Raw genomic sequence first — 21,920 nt, 5'->3', positions numbered from 1 at the left:
TCATCTGCATATAGACCGTAGAACACCTCAGATGAAAACATTAGGTGTGAAGGATACAATCTAAACAAGTAAGGGCCTAGGACAGAGCTCTGTGGGACACCCTGACTCTCTAACCAAGGATTTCACCAGTCCAGCTGCCGTATGATACTTGCCATGTCCTATTTGTAAAGCCATGCAGCTATCCATCTTATCAAGAGTACATCAATATCTAGTTGTACTAATTTATTGATCAGAGTTTTGTGTATGACCCTGTGAAATGCTGAAATTAAAACTATATAAATTGCATCACAACACACTTTTTCATTCATAGCTGCTGTTATATTGTTATAGAGCATTATGTTACAGGTGATAATAGATCTGTTTTTAACATATGTATGCTGAAATATGGTTTCAAGTCTCAACCTATCCAGTCCTGACAGTAACTTGTCCAATATTACCTTCTTCATTATTTTTCCACAACATGAAAGTAGACTTAAAGGTCTATATGACTCTGGGTTAGTCCTACTCCCCTTTCCCTTAAAGACAGGCTTAATAATCTCATGTCTCCATTCTTGAGGAATCTCCCCATATTTATATGACCTAAGGAATAATAGATATAATGATACTGTAAGTTCTTGCTGAAGTGTTCTCAGGTTTTTTGTTACTAATTCCTTCTCCTCCCTGTGCTTTGTTTGGATCCAGTTTGAACGGTTCTTTTTCGATATAATCTAATTTGATTCCAGTATCTGGAGTTATCTGGATGTCACTAGGACAACTTATCACCACTTTCGTGGAGCCAAACTGTTTTGCATAAGATTTTGTAAATATGTCTATAATCTGTTGTGTCTGAGAATAAAGCTTGGAATTTGCACAGTTTATCAGTGTGTGTGTCTTTACTTCTTCCACATCTTATGTATGTATAAAAAGGTTTCCTATTATGCACACTATCTTCATATAAATTTTCTTGATTTTGTCTCACACTGTGCTTAATATGTTTGTCCAGCTCATTTATTTCAGTTTTCAAAGTTGTAGTTCGACCTCTCTTCCATTTCTTATAATTTTTCTCTCTCACTTTAATCATATATCTTTTTCTTATGGAAATATATCCGCCTGATGTTGTATGCCTAGCTCCTGATGTTAAAATTTTTTTGATTTTTTTTTTTTTGTACTCCAACAATTTCTCTTTCAAAACTTTCTACATTTCATCTGCAGTTTTTCCACTGAACATCTCACTTCAGTTAGTTTTACATAGTAACTGTTTTGCTTCCATATACTCTGTAATTAACCTTCTGTGCATTGGCTTAGATTTCAGTTTGGCAAAATTATCTAGCAACAAATTAACCTTTATAACCCCATGATCACTGCACATCAGTGGTGGTAAAACTTGACTTGAAGTTACAGTAATTTCTTTAGGAACAGAAACAATGTCTAGTATGTTCCATCCCCTGGTAGTTTGTCTTTACAATCTGAAGCAATTGTTGTTCCTGAATATACGCTGTGAATAATTTCCTTGCTAACGCTGTTGAATCAATATTATTCCAGTCTGTTTCTAGTAAATGTAAGTCCCCAGCTAGTATTATTCTTCCCTCCTGTGTTTCATGCAAGAAATGTATGAATTCCTCTAGGTCATCTGCACTTGACTTTGGTCGTCTATACACTCTAACAATTGTTATATGTTCTGGGATTGTCTTCATTGTCAAAGTTACACAGTTTATAGTATTGGTATTGTCATTGAACATGTAATAATCGTAGGTCTCATAGCTTTCTTTCATCCCTATCATAACACCTCCACCTGATTTTTTATTAGAATGTCTGTTGTAGTAAAAACATTTATACCCTCACAGAACTGGTTTCCAGTCATTGTTCTTTAATCATGTTTCACAAACAATAACAACATCAGTCTTGTGGGAATGTAGCAAATTTATGACCTTTCTTTTAGGTTAAATCAAGTCTGTGAGAGTGGCTATCAGTTTGAGATATTTCTTCCTATTAGAGGGTACAGCTTCACTATTTGAATATGTACATAGTTTTGTGTGATAGTATTAAATTAATAGGTTTTAGGGGGTATTGGGGGTATGTTTGTTGTTTTTGTTTAAGGGCTTTCAATAAAACAAAAGGTTTTGTAAGATGTGACATAGGCTGAAATGGATGTGACAAGAAACAGCGATATAAAAGTTAAACCCACCAGACAATGTATGCATGTAATACAAAAAAAATGTGTTATACACAAATGTGGGAATAATCATTTTTAATACATTGATGCTTTCTGTAATGTCTTTAAATGTCGGTGATCTCACAGGTAAATACAAAAAAGAAAACAGTGAACTGTATTAAAAAATGCAAAGCGCAAAAGCTATTTTACAGGAGACACACTTAGAACTGAACATGTGAATTTGATAAAGAAATGTTTTCAGGATGGTTATTCAGTAGAATATATGGGCCAAAGGAAAAGAGGAGTACTTACATTAATTGCAAGTGGAGCTCCAATAGTGATAGAAGAGGATAAAAAAGATAATGGCAAATTTTTAGTGCTAAGGGGCTACTGGCGAGGGAGGATTACACTGACATGTATTTATATTCCACCTAAAACTGCTATAATGAAGCTTAAGAAAATTATGAGAGAAATCAGTTTTCAGCAAGGAATAGTACTTGTAGCTTGGGACTATAATTTGATTTGCAGCAGTGAAGGTGTGTCTGGGGGGCCCAGAAGGGAAAGTATAACATAAAGGAGGGTATATTTTTGAAGAAATTTATGAAAATATTTGGCATGGGAGATATGAATTCAGTAACAAGAGTTCGGAGTGAATTTACATATTATTCCCCAAGGTATAAACACTAGGCTAGGCTAGACAGAATTTGCATTTCACAGGAACATGTGCATTTAATTGAAGGTCTTGATATGCACCATTTAATTATTTCAGATCATGCACCAGTAATAACTAAAATAACATGGAATGAAATAAAAATGGGGCAGTGGTGCTTCTCCACCTGTCTGTTGAAAAGAGAGGAATTTAATGACTGGGTAGTGGAACTTATTCAGGAGCCATTATGAGATGGAGTGAGGTGGAATTAAGGAAGAGTTTAAAAATAGGGTGGAAATAAAAGAAATGGAGCTATAGTTAAGAAGCATCAAGGATTATTTATAGGGACTGACGCATGTAAAAGTATTGCAGAATAGGGGGAATTTCACAGAATAAGAAGGTCAGCTGCAGATTACCTCGATAATATATATACAAGTTTAGAAAAATTGCTTTTAAGCAACTGTTTTTTGATGATAATTCTAGAGCAAAAAAACTTTTAGCATGACTCAAGCAACAGAAAGAAAGCTGTCTCCAAGCTTAGGGAGCCTATAACATGGAAGGTAATAAGAGATCTTATAGAGGTATTAGAAGTATTTCGGAAATGCTATGAAAGTCTGTATAAAGCAGGGAAATATGGAAATCAAGAAAAGATAAAATGGAAATGCTTATGGAAAAATTAAATATGCAAGGATAAAGGTAGATGAGGCTGTATTACTAACTGTTAGGATAGGAGGAGATGAGATAAAAATTGTGATGTATAACCAATCTACAGGAACATCTCCAGGAGTAAATAGATGGTATGCCTGACATCTAGAAGTTTGGAAGCTAGGAGGGAAAACTGATAAAGATCTGTAAGGTTTTGTTTAACAGTATTTTAAGAGGAGGAGAAGTACCAACATCCTGGAAGAAAGTAGTGGTAGCTGTAATAGCTAAAGAGGACAAAGATATTTCAGATCCAGCTTCATACAAGCCCATTTCAATACTAAACCATGATTATAAAGTGTTCATGTCTATAATGGCAAAAAATGGCAAAACTAATGCCAAAATTGATGGATATGGATCTTTGTGGTTTTGTGGAGGGGAGGCAAACATTTGACAACATTGATAGAACATTGATGATCCAGATGGAAGCAGAATGTAAGAAAATACCATTATTACTGGTGGGTCTGGATGCAGAGAAAGCATTTGACAGAGTAAGCTAGGACTTTATGAGCAGGGCAATGGAAGTATTTGCATTTCCTGAAAAAAATTATAAGGTTTATTAGGAGGATATGTGAAGGATCGGAGGTGAAAATGAAAGCGGCCAGAGTCGTCTCTGATAATTTCTGCTTGAGTAGAAGAATCAGACAGGGGTGTCCTCTTTCCTCTTTGTTATTTGCATTATATTTAGAACCATTGGCAAAGAAAATAAGGGACTCAGCAATTCAAGGATATAATTGGTATGGTAGTCAGGAAAAGCTGGCTCTATTTACAGATGATATTATTTTATACCTGACAAAACCGGAAAGTGTTGTGGAACATTTTGAGACAGTTTCAAATCTTTTTGGGATACAAAATTAATGAAGCTAAAACAAAAGGAAACTAAATTTTGTACCAACATATGAATTGATTCAGCACTATCCATATTTATGGAGACATGATACAGTGAAGTATTTAGGAGTATAGATTAAAAATGATTCTGGTGTGGCAGCTAAGGAGATGTGGGAAGAGACTTAAACAAAAGATAATACAAAAACTGAGAAAATGGAAACTTTGTTATATGGATATGGATAATAAGATACAAGCAGTTAAAATGTTTTGAGTCTCATTAGTCTTGTAGACAGGTTAGGCATAGTTTTATCTACCGGAGAAGTTGTGGATAGCAATTAATAAAGAGCTGAAGGACTTTGGGATGGGAAGATGGCAAGAGTCAAGTGGGCTAAGCTGATTCTTCCAGTATAACAGGATGGGTTGGGATTAAATAATTTGAATAGGTATTTGAGAGCTACACAATTAAGGCTCCTATCCATAGCACAAGCAGAAAACTGTAATTCAGAGTGGAGTGGAAAGGGATTCTGATGAAATGGGGTAGGGGGCTCAAGAAAAGATGAGAGACTGTAATTTGGATCCAGGCCTTTAAGACGAATAACAGTAATCATACAGAATATCATGTAGCAGAAAGTAATTATCCTAAGAACTAAGCCAACATGGGATTGGAGAAAGGAAATACCGCCGATAGGGATGACTGCAATTAGGGATGTAGACAATAGGAGAGAGGGGACTGGAATGTATTGGAGAAAACTGGCAAAGGAGCCAAGGTATTGGGAGGAAATAACTAGAGAGGGGAAAGATAACAGACTGGGAAGATGCCAAGAATTTATTTATTATGTCTCTAAAATATGCAACAAAATCTAGAAGATTTTGATGTTTTTTTATACCCCAAGTAGATGCTAGAGATTTTTTTTCTCAGGTAGACAGCAACTGTGGAGGTCTGACAGAGAAGAAAGAGGTAGTTGGGAACATATTTTCTAGGAGTGCGGTGAGTTGGAAGACTTTAAGGATTCCCTGCTAGATACACTGTTGGAGAGGGTGGGAAGATTGGTGTGCCAAGGGAGATGACTTTTCTGAGCTATGATACAAAAATTGAAATTGCCTAAACATGGTAAAGCCTTGCTGTCTCTAATTATGGTGGCTGCCAAAAAAGCAATTACTAGAAAATGTAAATCAAAATCTAAACCACTATGCTAGAAGTAGTGAATATAGTAACAGAGATAAAACAACTGGAATTGAGATCTTTAGAAAAAGGTAGGGAGAACTACATAGAAAAAATGGGAATTGTAGGAACAATACATATGGGGAAGAATGAGGTTTAAAAGATGGCAGGACTTAAATGAGCTATGTAATGTTTACTGAAAACTGTTGTGTAGATTGTAAGTGATGTATATTATTTGGAACTGGGAGTGTGTCAGTATGGTTTGTGATGTAAAATGCTTGCTACTAGTATTGTTGTGTGGTTTATTTTCATTTATATAAATGTATGATTGCCTATGTCATAAGTGATGGTTTTATAAAGATATTTCTTGTTTGAACAAAAAAAAAGGCAGGGATTGTATAATTTATGTAATGTTGCTTAGGTTGTATGATGTTTGGCAATATATGTGAAGTATAATGTTTGTAAACGTGAACTTAAGACAGTTTGGTTACTTTTATATAAATGTAAAATTGCTTGTGTCACACATGTTAATTCAGTAAAGGTTATTAAAAATAAAAAAAGACTAACTTGCAGTACTCAAAATGATTTGAAAAAACTTTACCAACAACGGTAAATTTCTTTGTGGTGGGACAAAGACCTTTGACCCACCACATGTACATCGTTGTATCTTTACACCCCATGGTGTAATGTAGTATCATCTCCTCATTCACTTCAAATTGGCAAAAAATGAATAACTCCACCCTACTTTCATTCAGGAAACAGCTATCTGATTGAAAACTTATTTACCAGAGACTTTTAGGTTGATACTAATTGGCTGAACTGTACTTTGACCAAAATATTAGCTTTTTGGTGTTGATACTTCTCATTGAGGTTTGGTGACTTCAGCATTGGCTTTTCTAAGTAGGGGCACAGCCTTCTGCATTGGTGGGGGATATGGATAAGAATGCAGTCAAAGTGTTGGTAAAACCACTATTTGTTCAGTCACTGTCAAGTGTACAGTTTTTGTCTTGTGGTGTTTTCATTCTTTTGTTGTTCAGTATTTTGATCAGTTTTCTTCTGCTAAATTTACCTATATCTATTGTGTACTAAAAGGAATGCATGAGTGACCTAGCTCTTGGGTAGGGATCTTTACTTATCAAGGGTCCAAACAAAATTGCCCTAATATTCTACTTGATTGTTGGCATAGCCTAACAGGGGAAGTATTTTGAGATCATACAGTGGCATCATTAAAAGATGCTACTGTTTTTCATGTATTTTCAGAGTGGTCCAGAGCATTTTGTCTGTTGTGAAATTCCACAGAATTCTTACTAGTGAGCCTTTTATATTGCAGGTATAATTACAAACAGTTCTCTGTAGGAATAAAGTAGTTTTTCTTGCTACTATTTCTTCTCTGGAATTTATGGACCTGTTGGAATCACCTCTGTTTAGGAAGCTATGTGTATTCTTGAGTACCATAATGCTCAGTGGATATTCATAAAAGCTCAAGACTCTGAAGGCTAGTGTTTGTACTGATAATGGAAATACAGTATGTTTGCAGACTAAATAGCACACACATTCCAGATATGTTGTACTTTTTTGCATTACGGAAAATGGTAAGTAAGTTCTATATGACAATACTTTGTTGCATTTAACACTTAGTGCATATATAAGGTGAAACGCGTTTTAAGGATGTTCAATTCATTTTGTACAGGTTTTGCACTTGTCTGAATTGGTCTAACATGCATTATGTTCATAGTGCAGTATTTTAAGTATTCTTTTTCCTAGTAGGGTATGTAAGTATTCATTTTAAGGGGAAAAATCTGAGTCCTGGTCTCCTCTGCTGACATAAAATGCAGTAGGCTTCCCTTTGCACTGTGTTAGATTTAAAGGAACAAGGTTTTTGTAATGCTCGCCAGTTGTCTGACGGAAAGGTGTGAGAACCTTGGAAGTAACTGCCTAAAATAATTATGAGGAGGAGGAGTAATTTATCTGTTTTGTGGAATGTATAACTTGTTTATATGTCCCATTTCTCATTGTTTTTTTACATGGATACTATATTTTGCAACTGTAATTCAAAGATAATAAATTTATACCAAAGATGTACTTGTAACAATTATATGTCCAGTGTTTCATACTGTATTTGTGTAACAAGGCTGTTTTATACATACCTTATAGCTGGTGACTACAAGCAATGGATTTGTTCTTTTTTGAGGACTACAGGGGACATAATAGAAACAGTCATGTATTTTTGCAGTGTGCCTGACAAAATGTGCAGGGGGTCCTTCTCCTGTTCACTTATACCATCTTAACACTTCTCTCCATACATGGGGTCTCTTACTTAAGTTTTTGGATTAGAGGGACTAAAAAACTTGGGTAGAAGTAATTTCTTTCCATCATAATGGAGTATGGCTCTGGTTGATTGGATTATTTCAGTGGACTCAGAATAATCTGGGAACATGGGGATGTAGGTAGAAAGGAGAAGAGCCTATGCAGAGAATATCTGATTTGGGTAACACTTTATCAACTGGGCTGCTCTGTGGTAACATTCTTTCCAGTAAGTATTTGAGGCTATTTTTTACCTGTTAGTAAAGTATGCACACACTGTAGTGTTACTTAGTTTTGTGAATAGAAATGCTGAATTCTGATTTCCATCAATTTTGCCTGGTAGGTCAAGAAAATAAAATGTATTGGTAATTTCTCACACTTTTCTTACACAGGATGCAGGATACGGTGAGAAGTCCTTTTTTGCACCTGAAGAAGAGAATGAAGAGGATTTTCAAATGAAGATAGATGATGAGGTGAGTAACTTTTATATGCTATTGATGCCAGACCATACCATACCATACCATTAAGTAAGGTAAAGTACCAGTGTAAACTTCCATTACTCTTTTCCAGACTGACTCTGTTGTTCATTTCTTTCTTCAGGTGAGGACAGCTCCATGGAATACAACACGAGCATTTATTGCAGCAATGAAGGGAAAGTGCCTGCTGGAGGTAACTGGGGTGGCAGACCCCACAGGCTGTGGAGAAGGATTTTCTTATGTGAAAATTCCAAACAAGCCGACACAACAGAAGGTGAGTCATTACAGGCATTTTTATATTTCTTCCTTTCTTTCCATGTAGCAGTTAATGATGGGTTTGTATGTTAATCAGTGACTAAGGACAAGTAAACAGAAGATCTCCAGATCAGTATGGTCTGTATTTTGGATATAAGTGCAAGAAGTAGTGTACAAATGCATTGACCAAGTAGACAGGAATTATATCAACAGATGCATAATTCATGCATGTTATGGAGAACAAGTGTAGCTGGTGGATGTACATGGCAGTTAATATCCTACTTTATATTGTCATCAGGGATAAGAGTATTAATCTTAAATGAATAAAATGCAAATTGCATAAAACAGATTTACATTTATGCAGTGCGTGTGTGTGTGTGTGTGTGTGTGTGTGTGTGTGTGTGTGTGTGTATAAAATGTATGTATGTGGCAAAGCTGTGTAAAAGACAGGTATAAGAATTATTAGAAATTAAAAGAAAGTGGAAATGGCCCTTAGGTTCTATTGTTGAGAGATGGTCAAGTAAAGAATACATTTTTCAGTAAGTGCATCAAATGCCGTGTTTAGAGACTGGGTTGAGAGGACCATGTGTTTCTGGAATTACTTGCTTAGTTAACAAGGTCTTGGTTAACATAGCAGGAGACTTGAGTTGGTTGGAGGATAATTGAAAGCCCAAAGGCTTCAGCACTACCTAGGTTTGCTAGCCAGTTGTGCTGGTGAAGAGGGATAAAGCCCTACCTGCAGCCCAGGTGACGAGTTTAACTAACAGCTTTGGGTTACTGTAGAGGTTGGCATGGGAAAAGAAAGAATTCTTCAGGGGGACGGTCAGAGGGAGTAATGTCCAGGCAGATGCTCAATGTTAACTCATTCCCCCGATTGTAGCTTTGGAAGTTTCCACTCTACCTTCCAATGGGCATATCCTACGCTTTTTGATAGAATCAAATTGTGTCCTCATATTTCAAATGTTCATGTCTCTGGAACTGTAGGAGATACTAAAGAAGTGTAAATGGCAAACTATTCAGCACAGACTATTTTTATAGTGACTGTATTCTTTAGATTGTAGGTCTTAAACTGGATTTTATAAAAGTCACAGTAAACACAGTAAATATTAAGCTTGTAATATTTTGTAAACAACTTACAATATCGCAGAGAATACTCAAATTACACATATGCTGTCAGCATCATTTTGTTTATCCAGCTGAGAGCTTTTGTATGAGACTACTCGGTTCTTTCATTGACACTTGGTTGTCAAGATATTTAGAAAAACATTAAATATATGACAATATAAATAAATATTACATGAACACAGAAATACCTCACAAAGAGGATCACTGGCCTCAAACTGATGCCCTATGCAGACCGTCTCAAAAAACTACAGCTTTACTCCAACGCATATCGCCTACTCAGGGGCGATCTCTGCCTAACATACAAAGCTATGTCAAACCCAGAGCTGTTGGACATGCTCCACTTAAAGAAATCCCAATCCCTCTGAGCTACACACTCTAGGGACCTAAACCTTGTCACCACAATAAACAGAACATGCTGGAGGGATAGATTCCTGTCCCAGAGACTTCCCATACTCTGGAACAGACTACCTATCTATGTCAAACAGAGCTCCTCATTAGCACTCTTCAAGAAAAATCTTGATGATTGGATGGGAAATTCACCCGGGGATCACTTCTGTGGCTCTGCTCGACAGGGGCACAGGAAAATAATTCTCTTGGGTGGCGAAAGCCAGGGTACATTTTTTGGCTAGGCTTGTATGGGCCCTAGGGCTGATAGCGTAGTACCTACCTATGAACAAAAATTAATATATTATTACCTGCACTTGACAGACACCAAATATCAATATAGTTGTGTTTGGCATTGTGTAAGCTGTAAAACAAAATCTTTTTATACTTTATATGTAGCATGGTTTTGGGAGTAATTAATGGAGATACGAACAAGCAATATTTGATTTCAAGAGATGTTGGTAGGCTGCAACTGCAGAAACACCTTAATGCATCACTCATCTGTAATGAGTTGAGAATCCCCTATGGAGAGATGAGAACACATGGAAGTGCTGTCTGCGAGAAGCCAGGGCAATGATTTCATTGCATGCGGAAACATGAAAATTAATTGCAAGGTCCATTAAATTATAATCCCTGGGTGTGACAGGCATGCGTAAGGGATAAATGAGGCTAAAAAGAAAAAAAAACAAATGGCTGCTGGAATCACAGTTCCTTTGATTGGCTTTTTAATAGCTGGGTAGGATGGGACTGAGTGATATCAGAGAAGTTGATGGCCAGCAGACAGTATGAAGAAAAATATATTTTTCAATTTGTGATTATCTTTAGGCGCAGAAGAAAGTGTTGGAGCAGCATGTGGTAGGATTGCAAGCTGTTGATGTGCACTTAGCCTTAGCTTGAAGCAAGAGATGAATGACCTGTCTGTTACTATAGGCAGTTTTCATTTTGGTTCCATTGACCATTTGAGGAAATCTGAAGTCTTCATTGGAGTTACTGTAACACAGGAATTTAGGTCCTTGGTCCTAGTAGCTCCAGGATGGACCTCTAGGTTGTATTTTTTAGAGATTCTTTGGCTGACATTGACCACACTTTTTTTGTCCTGTTTAGCTGGAATGCGTCATAGGGTGTTCTTATTGCTGAGAATTTAATCATATGGAAATTGCAGATTGATACCACAATTTTCTGATGCTGTACATTGTTGAAGCCGTTTCTTCCAAGGGTTAAGATGCTTTTGGCAGCATTTTAGTCCGGTCCCAATGCCTGGAGTCCAGTGTATTTTGTATTGAGCCCTTCACATGGGAGAACTTAGACAAGTTATCAATGAACACATTTGCTTTGAGTTTTTTTGGTAACCAAAAAAAAAAGTTCCATTTCCATTCCATGCTACTCCTATTAGAGGGAGAGCTTCACCACATTTTTTGAAGGCTATTTGAGATTGAGAAATTCCCAAGTAGACTACTGAAAGGAATGGGTAGCCTCCAGATGTCATCCTTAGATAAATGAATATCTAATACCTGCTATATCCTAAGTACACTTTGAATATTTAATACAGCTGGATTATTCTGAAAGAAGTATTCACTTTCACCAGGTCCTTCTTGAAGGGTGGTTAACTTAGGCTCACTTCTCTCTCTTTCTTTTTTTGTATTCTTTTCTTTTGGATTGGTTGCATATCAGTTGATGGATACAGTTTAGAAAAATCTGTGAAGAAATACTTGACTGTATTCTAAGGAAATAGAAGCTATAGCTGTGTGTTAGTGTGGCAGTGGCAGCATAGACCTTGCTTTCTTCTGAGTTTTGCTATGGGCATCATGAATAACACAGGAACCAAAATGGCACCTTGTGGAACACCACATTAAAGGGGGGGTAGGACGGTTTAAAGTTTATTCCCAGAGCCACCGTCTCTGATCAGCCAGAGGTTGAAGCAAACCATACCAGTGACCACCCTACTGATATATATGCATCATTAATATCATGTGATTAACCTTGTCAGAGGTAGTGAATGATCAAGGAGCACTAGAACAGAGTAGTTGCTTTGGTCTTGTGATATTAGATAATTAAATATCTTGGCAGGTGCTGTCCTGGTACTATGCCAAGTCCAAAATTCATGCAGAAATGGACCACAGGTGACTGACTGTCACTTTCTTGAGGAGCACAATGTCATATCCAGCAATCCCAAATTCAGTGGATGGAATATTGTATATGACTGAGATTTATGATAATCGAACTCGTGGAGATATTACCCCCCCCCCCCGACACGTTAGTTACTGTTCCTGTGTGTGCAGTGGTAGGGAGTTTTGATATTTGGTATTTTTTATGTTTTTAGGCATACAGGGTTTCAAGTTTGTCTCACGACTTTAGGATTGCTGTATTATACATTGCTGTCCTTGAATAAGTGATAGTAATCCATGACAGATATTAGTTTCCTTAAGGTGGGAATCAAACTGTATGTACAGCACCTTATCAGGAACCTTACTTATGAATGTTGGATGTTACACTAGAGTTATAATTGTTAATATCATAGGTTTATAGGCAAATACTAGGCCATACATCTGCAGACTATTACAAGCCTAGCCAATAAACAGATGTCAGACTAATTCCCTGACCTTGTTTCTCCAAAGTAAAGACCTTAACCAATTATGCCAACCTCATCCCCCATAGACATTATGCCAACCCCTTCCCCTCCACCAAGGATCCAAACTTTGTTTAGGTCACTGGTGTTACAAGTAAAATTTTATGAGAGGAAATATAAATTTGGTACTGGATGGGTCTCACTGTCTCTAGATAATACAGAGGATGTAACTGGTCTGGTAGGATAAATATCAAGTCCCCACATGATACCAAGGAAATGAAGTCAAAGTAATCTAGCAGGGTAGACTCATCCTGCCCTCTTAAGACAGAAATCTCTGTCCATCCTGGTAAGTGCATTGGGGATATACCTGATTTGATTAATGCAAACGTCTTTGTGAAGTTCAAGCAGCTAATTCAGTGTTCCACTGAGAAAGCCTTCTGAGTGGCAGTACAGGGTTGGGTACACAGTCCATGAACCACCTGTAAGAGATTACCTTTTTGGTTGGCTGCAGTGACAAGTACAGTTTCTTTTAGGAGATCTCTTTGTGGTAAATAGAAAAATGATTAACCATATAAAGTCAAAAGCACCAGCCATTCCTCCCTAACCCTACTGATTACTGCTTAGGAATCCCCTTGAACATATGGAATCAGTGATCTCTGTTTTGTCAAGCTTTGGAGGTGCTAAACACATTTTTAGGTAATCTTGGGAGTACAGAGGAGGTAAATACCAATGAGAGGTCCCTGTCATAAAGTAATAAGCAGTAAAAACTCATAAGCTGAGACAAACATTAATAATAGACTTGCAGTTATGTCAAAGCTAACAGGACAATGAAGATAATCAGACACAGGAAGTTAGTAAGTTGCCTTTTTGTTCCATTGTGGGTTTTTTTTTTAACTGTTGTTCTTGCCTCTTGGTCACGTTATTGCCTGTAAAGGTTCCAGTACACCTACCTGATTAACAAATGGAAATAAAATAAAAAAATGTGTGAGGTAGGATAGTGAATATATCAGATCAATGAGAAAATAAGTGGTACATATAACAGATCAGTAAGTGAAGATGTACAGAACAAATGAAATAAGTAATATGTCAAATATATGTAAAAAGTAGATAGTTGAGTAATTACATTTCAAACAGTAAATCATATCAGTGATCAGAGAAGACCAGCCTTAAAGTAGAAATAAGTAAACCTGGACGGACATATGTTGCCGAAGGATGGTAGCCTTACTGTGACCCAAATGACTGGGCCAGGAATGAATGGGTTATAGGATGCTTATCTAGCTCTAATAATTCCTGGCTCGTCTCCAAAGGAATGAATGGCCCAAATAGGTGAACATAGAAGAGCCATCATATAAGTCTTGTGAATGCAGGGATTTGTGAGGGGAGAGGAGATAAAGTATAAATATGTAGGTAGAACATTGGCAAAAACACAGTAGGTTAGTTAAGTACTAAATTCAGATAGATAATTATTGACTAGACAAAAAGCTAAACAAGATAGGTAATATAAAAATGTTTACTACAAGGTATAAAATATTTTGAGGAATAAACAGTGTACTAGATCTAGCTGAGCAACAAAAAAGAATGTTAAAATAGAACATAAAAATGTAAGATGTAAATAGTATTTGTAAAAGAAAAATGAAGTGAATACAGTTGCAGATGGCATACATGACAAAGGGCACAAAGGTTAATTGAAGAATTGCACTAAACAGACAGAATGAAGGAGACACTTGGCTTAAAATGACCCAGGTTAGAAGGCCAGTGGAATTAGAGCTCAGCAGCTGACTTAAGTTTGTTAAGTAAATTGATAGTCAGTCAGAACTGCCCTTTAGTGAGGAGGCACAGCAAAAACTTATGGTGTTAAAGTTAGGAAACCAAAGAGAAGCTGTAAATAAATGTGGCATGAGTGTATAGTGAACTCTAATGCCAAAGAGGTCAAAGTGTATTGAAGATCAAGAAAATACATGTTGGATATCGGAATTGCTTTTCTTGTGCAGAGATAGAGAGCTGGAACTCTGTTTGTCGCCCTGGTGACCTACGTTTGACTGGTGAGTCTGGACACCAAAAGAGCTTACCATAAGAGATTAAAACGAGCATTCAGCATTAGCTGATCTATACCAGGAACAGAGTGGTAACTAGACCCATTGTTTGAACACACATCAGCAAAAGCTAAGGTGAAGCTGCAGCAGCAGGACAGTCAGTATGCATCCTTCTAGATGTGTCATATAGTGTGTAGCACTGTAACCAGGGTGTGGTATATGAAAGTATGCACCAAATAGGCTAGCACTGCAAAATTTGTCATCAGGATCTATGCTGGCTGCCATGGGGAATCTTGAAAATTCCCAAATCGCTTCATATGACAGCTGTATGACTCCCTCACTCTCTTGTCCCATTACCCATTACATTAGGCAAGTCATGAAATCAGAAGAGTCCAGACTGGGTCAGAAATGGCTCAGTGGTCATTCTGGGAGCCATAAAGTATTGCAGCAAAAATAAATATATAAATAAAATACAGATAGTTGTAAGTTTCACGCCAAGACTTTGTTACTGGGCATAACCCAGTATGCAGAATGTGAATTTCCTTTGATTTCAACAAGATGCATTGTAAAGCATGATTTATAAATGTGAAGTTGTTCAGTCTCGCCGTTCATTCTTACACATGGGTTCGGAGCCGATCCATCTGCTCCGAGTCAGCCATTTTACTAGCTGAAGATCTCAGAGTAGCTCGAGGCCAGGACCCTATCCCATGATGCTCTCTGTCCTACCTCAGATCTAGTTTGCCGCTGCAACAGATCGGAGGTTGTTGGAGAGCTCAGGCCAGTTTGTTAAATATTTTACTCTTTTTGATAAATATTCTGCTTATAGTTGAATAATATTACTAATTTTTACAGTTGCTGCTTATTGGGCTAGTTAGCCTTTACTTGTTTTTTCTTTATTAGACGTTTGACGAGTTTCGTCCTTTTCAGAGCGGTTGCTCTTAGGCCTTTGTCCGTACTTTAGTTTTAATCCCTATCCCGTTTACTATATATATTAGTGTGCTTAGCTTATTGTTATTTGATAGGTAGTGTGCTTCGATTTTGGAAATTTGATATATATATATATTTTCTATCTTTGAGTGTGATTAGCTTGACAGTTGTTCAGGATCTGACAACTTAGAATTGTTCTAGTAGTTAGAGTTTGCAGTGTTTTGTGATTGGTTATTCAGTAATCTTCTCTTCATTAGTGTTTACTGTGGTTGTTCCTAATATGTCTGACCATAAGGAGAAACAAAAATCTGGTTTTAAAAAGTGCCCAAAATGCGGGCAGAAGATGTCCATCATGGACGCCCATGTGAATTGAGTTTATTGTTTGGGGCCTGTTCACTTCCAGGAGGATTGCTCTATCTGCCATTCCTTCAGTAGCAGGGTTTTGCTTGAGAGACGAAGGAAGTTGGTGGATAGAGGCTTATTGAAGCCAGATTTTCAGGAGTCCTTGGACAAGGCTGACCAGACTTCCAAGTCATTGAAGGGGTCGAAGTCTTCTAAGGCTTCCTCAGAGCCCAAGTCATCAGCTCCAAGCCTTACCATGAAGGTGCGGTCACTGGCTCCGCAGTCTATGGAGCCGTGTACTGAGCCAGTTTTTCAGAGCCAGTCTTGGAGCCGGTCTCCAAAATCTTGAGGTTGCCTATCCTTCAATCTGTGGCGTCTTTGGTTCCTTCGACTCGTTCTTTGAGGACCCTCTTTGATGTGGATGTGGTCCGGGTGATGCAGAGGCTTCTCGAGAACCCGGCACTAGCTAAATTGTTATCGGCCTCGACCCAACCTGTTTCAGGGCCTAAGACCATCCCACCTGCTGTGACTACTCCTCCTCTGAGCCAAGCTGAGCCTTCAGAGCCGGGGGAGGAGGATATGATGATTGTGGAGCCTTTGGAGCCAAGGCCTGTTCCAGTGCCATCAGCTCCATACTGACTTCTTCAGTTCCATTGGAAGAGTCTGGGAGCTGACACTCTCTGGTCTGTTCCGGGGGAAGAGAGTCGAACCGATGCATCGGTTTTGACCCTTCCTCTTAAGGCTTCGGCGTGGATGAGCTCAGCTCCATCCTCTGGTTCGGAGCCCACTGTCTTGGCACCGGGGAAGTTGCTGTCTTCTACGGAACCAGCAGCTTCCTCGGGTCGGAGCAGTGGTGCCTTCAATGCTATGAGGAGGGTTATGTCATCCAAGACACACACTTCGTCAGGTCCCTCCTCTTCCCCTAAAGTGCCACTTTCTGCCTCTACATCACAGGTCCCTGTGAAGCGTCGAGACCCGGAGCCTCAGATAACCCCATCGGGTGACCCTTGCTCTACTGAGACCTCACCAGAAGCTCCCACTGATGAGGTTCCCAGGAAGAGACTTTGTAATAGGAGGCATTTAGATTCCCCGCAGGAGTTTTTGACATCAGACACTGACTTAGAGGAATCGGAAGGGTCCTCACGGTCCCCCTCAAAGGATATCTCCTTTGCCGATATCCTGGAAGTCTTTAAGCAGAGGGGTGACTGGGAGTTCGTTAGCCCTACTGAGGATGAGTCGGTGCTCGTGAAGGCCTTTGGGTCTCAACCTTCCACCTCCTGGGTGAATCCACCCTTCGACGAGCTAATAGAGTTGGTTGCTCGAAGGGCATGGGAGTCTCCTGATACTATGGAACCAGTCCCTCGGAGGCCCAACAAGTTTATCACCTCCCCCCAAGACAAGATGTTCCTCACTAAGGGAATTCCGGTTGATGCCATGGTGGTGGCAGCGGCCACCAAGAAAGAGATGTCTGAAACCTCTTGTACTGTTTGTCCTCCTAACAGGGATTCCAGGATTATGGACAGATATGGGAAATGCATTTTTAGTTCTGCGACCTTTGCTATGCGATCACTTAACTACTTGACTCATTTTACCCGTCTACAAAGAGATCTCCTAAAAGAGCTCGGAGATACTCTGCAGGGTAGTACAGATGGAGCTGTCTCTGAGAAGGTGACAGCCCAGCTTAATACCCTTAATTCTATAGTGAACTCGTCCATGCGGCTCATTTCCTATGCAGCCGATGGTTCGAGTCGGGCAGCGTGTTCAGTGATAGCTCTTCGGAGACAGTCCTGGATGCACTTATGCTCCTTTGCGGAAGCCTTCAAGTCTTCCATTGTCAACACCCCATTCGATGGCTCTTCTCTTTTTGGGCCCAAAGTCAGGGAGACTCTCGCTAGGTGTGAGCAAGAGGGAAAGACTGTATCTGCCGTAGGTGTCGTTTTTTTCCACCTTTACCAGACCATACCACAAAGGGCAGAAAGGTGGAAAAATGTGGTTCTGAAAGTCCCAAGGAGCTTTCCAGAACACACGTGGTGAACCCCCCTCCAAGGGGCAGAGGAGGGGTTAATATTGGAAGATGCCACCCCGGCGGCACAGGGGTCCGCAGAACCAGGGCGACAGGGATCAGTTCCTTGGTAAGCCCTATCAGCGCTCCTGAAAGGAGGCCCGACTGTACTACTCTGGAGGCAGTCGGCGGTCGCTTGGCTTTGTATCCGGTTGCCTGCCTAGGAATTACAACAGATTCTTGGGTACAAAGCATCGTTACCAGAGATTACATCATTCCATTCTTAGAAAACCCACCTCTGGGGAAGAAAATCCAAGATGTTCCACCCAGTCTCAGGGATCAAGCAGCCAGAAGCTGCAGGAAAAAAAGAGTCATCCAGCCAGTCCCAGCAGACCAGATAGGATCCGTAACTTACTCCAGATTCTTTTTTAGTTCCAAAGAAGACAGGGAACTGGAGGCTGATGTTGGATCTCAGCAGACTCAACACATTTGTAAAGAAGGAGAAGTTCTGGATGGTTACGCTTCAGTATTTTCTCTCATTCCTCAGAGTGGGCTTTTTACCGCCACCTCCAGGCATCAACTAATTCTGTCCAGGGATCACACTGTCAATCTCTACTCTCAGGTATCACTATCAATTTCAAAATGTCTACGTTGTCGCCATCGCAGCGTATATCCTTTATCGGAGCAGAACTAGACACCACCACCGCCACAGTAAAATTGCCCCTGAACAGAATAACTGCTCTCCGAAACCAGGTCTTGGATATTTTGCAGAGAAGGAAAGTATCGGCCCATCAAATACTGAAGGTTCTAGGTACCATGGCAGCTACACTCATAGACGTATGCACATGAGGATTTTTAAATGGTTACTCTTCACCCAGTGGTCGTACCAACAACTTCCGATGTCATTCTTATTCATGATTACGGACTCTTGCAAGAAGGATCTTCGCTGGTGGTTGACCAGCCAACAAGTTAAAGTGGGTTGACCATTTGTTTCTCCCTTGCCGTCGGCCATGGTGACCACAGACGCTTCTCTGATGGGGGGGGGGCTTTTTCAGGGAACAACAGCCCAAGGCACCTGGTCAGAGACAGAGTCACAGTTGCATATCAGTGTTCTGGAGCTGAGAGCGGTGCTTGTGACGTTGCAGCACTTCCACGTCTCTCTGCCTTTAGGGACGATTGCGATACAGACAGACGACATGTCTGTGGTCTGGTACATCAACAAGCAAGGGGGAACCATGTCTTACCCTCTGTGTCGAGAGGCCTTGAGAATTTGGCAGTGAGCAGTATCCACGGGGCACTTTCTGATAGCAAAGCATATCCTGGGGAAATCCAATGGGATAGCGGACAAACTGAGCAGAGCCATTTTGTTACCGCACGAATGGTCTCTCAAAGACAAAGATGCAGAGATGATTTTCCGCAGATGGGGCCAGCCTTGCTACGACCTGTTTGAATCCCCCATGAATGCCAAATGCAGAAGCTACTTTGCCTTGAATCCCTCTCCGGTGGACAGCCCAAGGGACTCGCTCGTACACAATTGGCCCCCGGGACTCCTGTATGCCTTCCCACCTATACCCCTGATTCCAAAATTCTTGCAGAAAGCCAAAAGCCTGGGAAGGATTGTAATCTTAATAACCCCTTTATGGCGTCGTCAGATTTGGTTCCCCTTCCTCCGGCTCTATCAACTAGGGGAACCTTGGATTCTGGACCCAGTTCCAGACCTGCTGACACATTCGTCATGGGCCCTCCCATCCCTCTCTTCATTCCCTCAGACTGACAGCTTGGCTGCTCCGATTCCCAACCTAGCCAGGTCACACGGTTTTTCTTCTGAGGTACAGCACATTCTTGCATCTTCGCATAAGGCGTCCACCAGAAAGTTGTATGCTAGTAAATGGAAGTGATTTGCTTTTTGGGCCTCCGAATATAACATTGATCCTTATGTTGCCCCAATTACTAGTATCCTGGAATTCCTATCTAAGCTTTTTCATGATGGTGCTGCAGCTGCCACTATTAGAGTTCAGTTGGCTGCAATTTCGAATTTTCACCTCGGAGCTGAAGGTTCAGATTTGATATCTCACAGATTATGTAGGGCCTTCCTGAAGGGTACCATTCATCTTAGGCTGCCTATTAGACAACCCTTTACTCCATGGAATCTAAATGTTGTGTTGTCACGTATTATTCTTCTCCCCTTTGAGCCTGCATCATCCTGCCAGTTGAAGTTTTGTTCTTGGAAAACTATTCTCTTGGTGGCCATCACCTCAGCACGTAGGGTGTCTGAGCTTCAAGTCCTTTCTATCAAACCCCCATATTTGGTGTTCCATCCCGACAGACTATCACTGAGAACTAATCCTTCATTCCTGCAAGAGGTGTGTTCAGAGTTTAACCTGAATCAAACTATCAAACTTCCAACCTTTTTCAGTAATCATTCTAGTAAGTTGGAGTACATGTTGCATATACTTGATGTCCACAGAGAATTGAGATTCTATTTGGACAGGACAAAGGAATACAGAAGATCTGACCAACTCTCTGTATCTCATGCTGACACTAAGAAAGGATTACCAGTCTCTAAATTTACCCTTTCCAAATGGTTAACTGAACTGACTGCATTAAACTTATATACTCTTCAGCGAACCAAACATTAGAGCATGGTGTGAAGGCGAACTCCACTAGGGCTGTTTCCACTTTTTTTTGCTTATGCGGCTCGATTGCCTTTGGATACTATATGTGCAGCTGCCACTTGATCTAAGCTGCATACCATTATCACTCATTACAAAGTGAACGGGGCCTCCATGGACAGGGCTTCCTTTGTTTACACTGTCCTCAGGAATATACTCCCTTGAGCCACCCAGGATTAGGGTGCTTGGGACACTACCCATGTGTAAGAATGAACGGCGAGATTGAACAACTTCACATAAAGAAGTTATGTACTTATCATAACGTTCCATGTGAGATGTTCATCTCGCCTTCATTCTTACATTCCTACCCACCTTCCCCCTCCGGGGTCTCGAAGAACGAGTAGACTTGGGGTCTGGTGGTCTTGTTCTGGGACTTCTTACTCCGGTTGGAGTATTTATTGAGTTATACCAGTTCATGCTGGGTTCAGCAAACTAGATCAGAGGTATTACAGACAGCATCATGGGTTAGGGTCCTGGCCACCAGCTACTCTTCAGCTAGTAAAACGGCCGACTCGGAGCCAATGGATCAGATCCAAACCTATGTGTAAGAATGAAAGCAAGATGAACAACTCACATGGAACGTTATGGTAAGTACATAACTTCTTTTTTTGATATATGGAGCAGTTTCCTTGTAGCCAGAGGTCATTTCTATAGAAAATAGTACAGAGAGACTGCCTTAAAGGAAATATGTTACTAAGTGTACTCATACAAGCCAGCATAAGGATCTGTATTGAGAAGAGAACATTTCACAGTGTGTGACATGGGAGATTTGACACTAATAGTTTGTCTGCCTTAATTTCTAAGCTAATAACAGGAAAAGACACTTGGGATATTTGGGGTCTACCTTATAAAATTACTTGAATTCCTGTTGATGTTTGGGCTTAAGAGTATGGGGCAGAAATGAATGGGTAGAATGTAAACTATAAAGAAGTCTCAGCAGCAAAATGTTTACTATTTCTTGATTGTTACTAGGATGATAAAGAGCCTCAGCCTGTAAAAAAGACTGTGACTGGAACAGATGCAGACCTTCGGCGACTGTCCCTGAAGAATGCAAAACAGCTGTTGCGCAAGTTTGGTGTGGCAGAAGAAGAGGTAAGTGCTCTGATGGCGACTGGAAATATAGCTATGTAAAGTTTTTAAAGCACTGCAGTATCATGTCTGCAAAATATTGTACTTTGTATTGAATATTTCCCTTATTCTGTACAAATTTCAAATAGTGTCTATTGTAGACTAGTCTGAATGTGTTGTAAATTGCAAAACCTTGCCTTCAAAGCCAGTAGAGGATGTACATGAAGATTATGATAAGTTACTTTTAGAGAACTAGAACCAGATTTTTTCAGGGGGAATAAGAGGACATCTGTT

General features: G+C 39.8%; 1 protein-coding gene across 1 annotated transcript in view; it reads left to right on the top strand.

Moving 5' to 3' along the window:
- The window catches only part of TAF1 (TATA-box binding protein associated factor 1), a 2,792,652-nt gene that overhangs the window by 1,295,434 nt on the left and 1,475,298 nt on the right, over positions 1 to 21,920 (top strand). Inside the window, exons 20-22 of the mRNA XM_044057257.1 lie at positions 8,169 to 8,249; positions 8,377 to 8,526; positions 21,531 to 21,650. Coding sequence (XP_043913192.1) covers positions 8,169 to 8,249; positions 8,377 to 8,526; positions 21,531 to 21,650 — 351 coding nt within the window. The remainder of the gene's footprint in view (positions 1 to 8,168; positions 8,250 to 8,376; positions 8,527 to 21,530; positions 21,651 to 21,920) is intronic.

The sequence above is a fragment of the Protopterus annectens genome, chromosome 15.part0, assembly GCF_019279795.1.
Source record: "Protopterus annectens isolate FY-2018-M chromosome 15.part0, PAN1.0, whole genome shotgun sequence".
NCBI lineage: Eukaryota > Metazoa > Chordata > Ceratodontiformes > Protopteridae > Protopterus > Protopterus annectens.
This window is presented reverse-complemented; position numbering and strand designations above follow the sequence as displayed.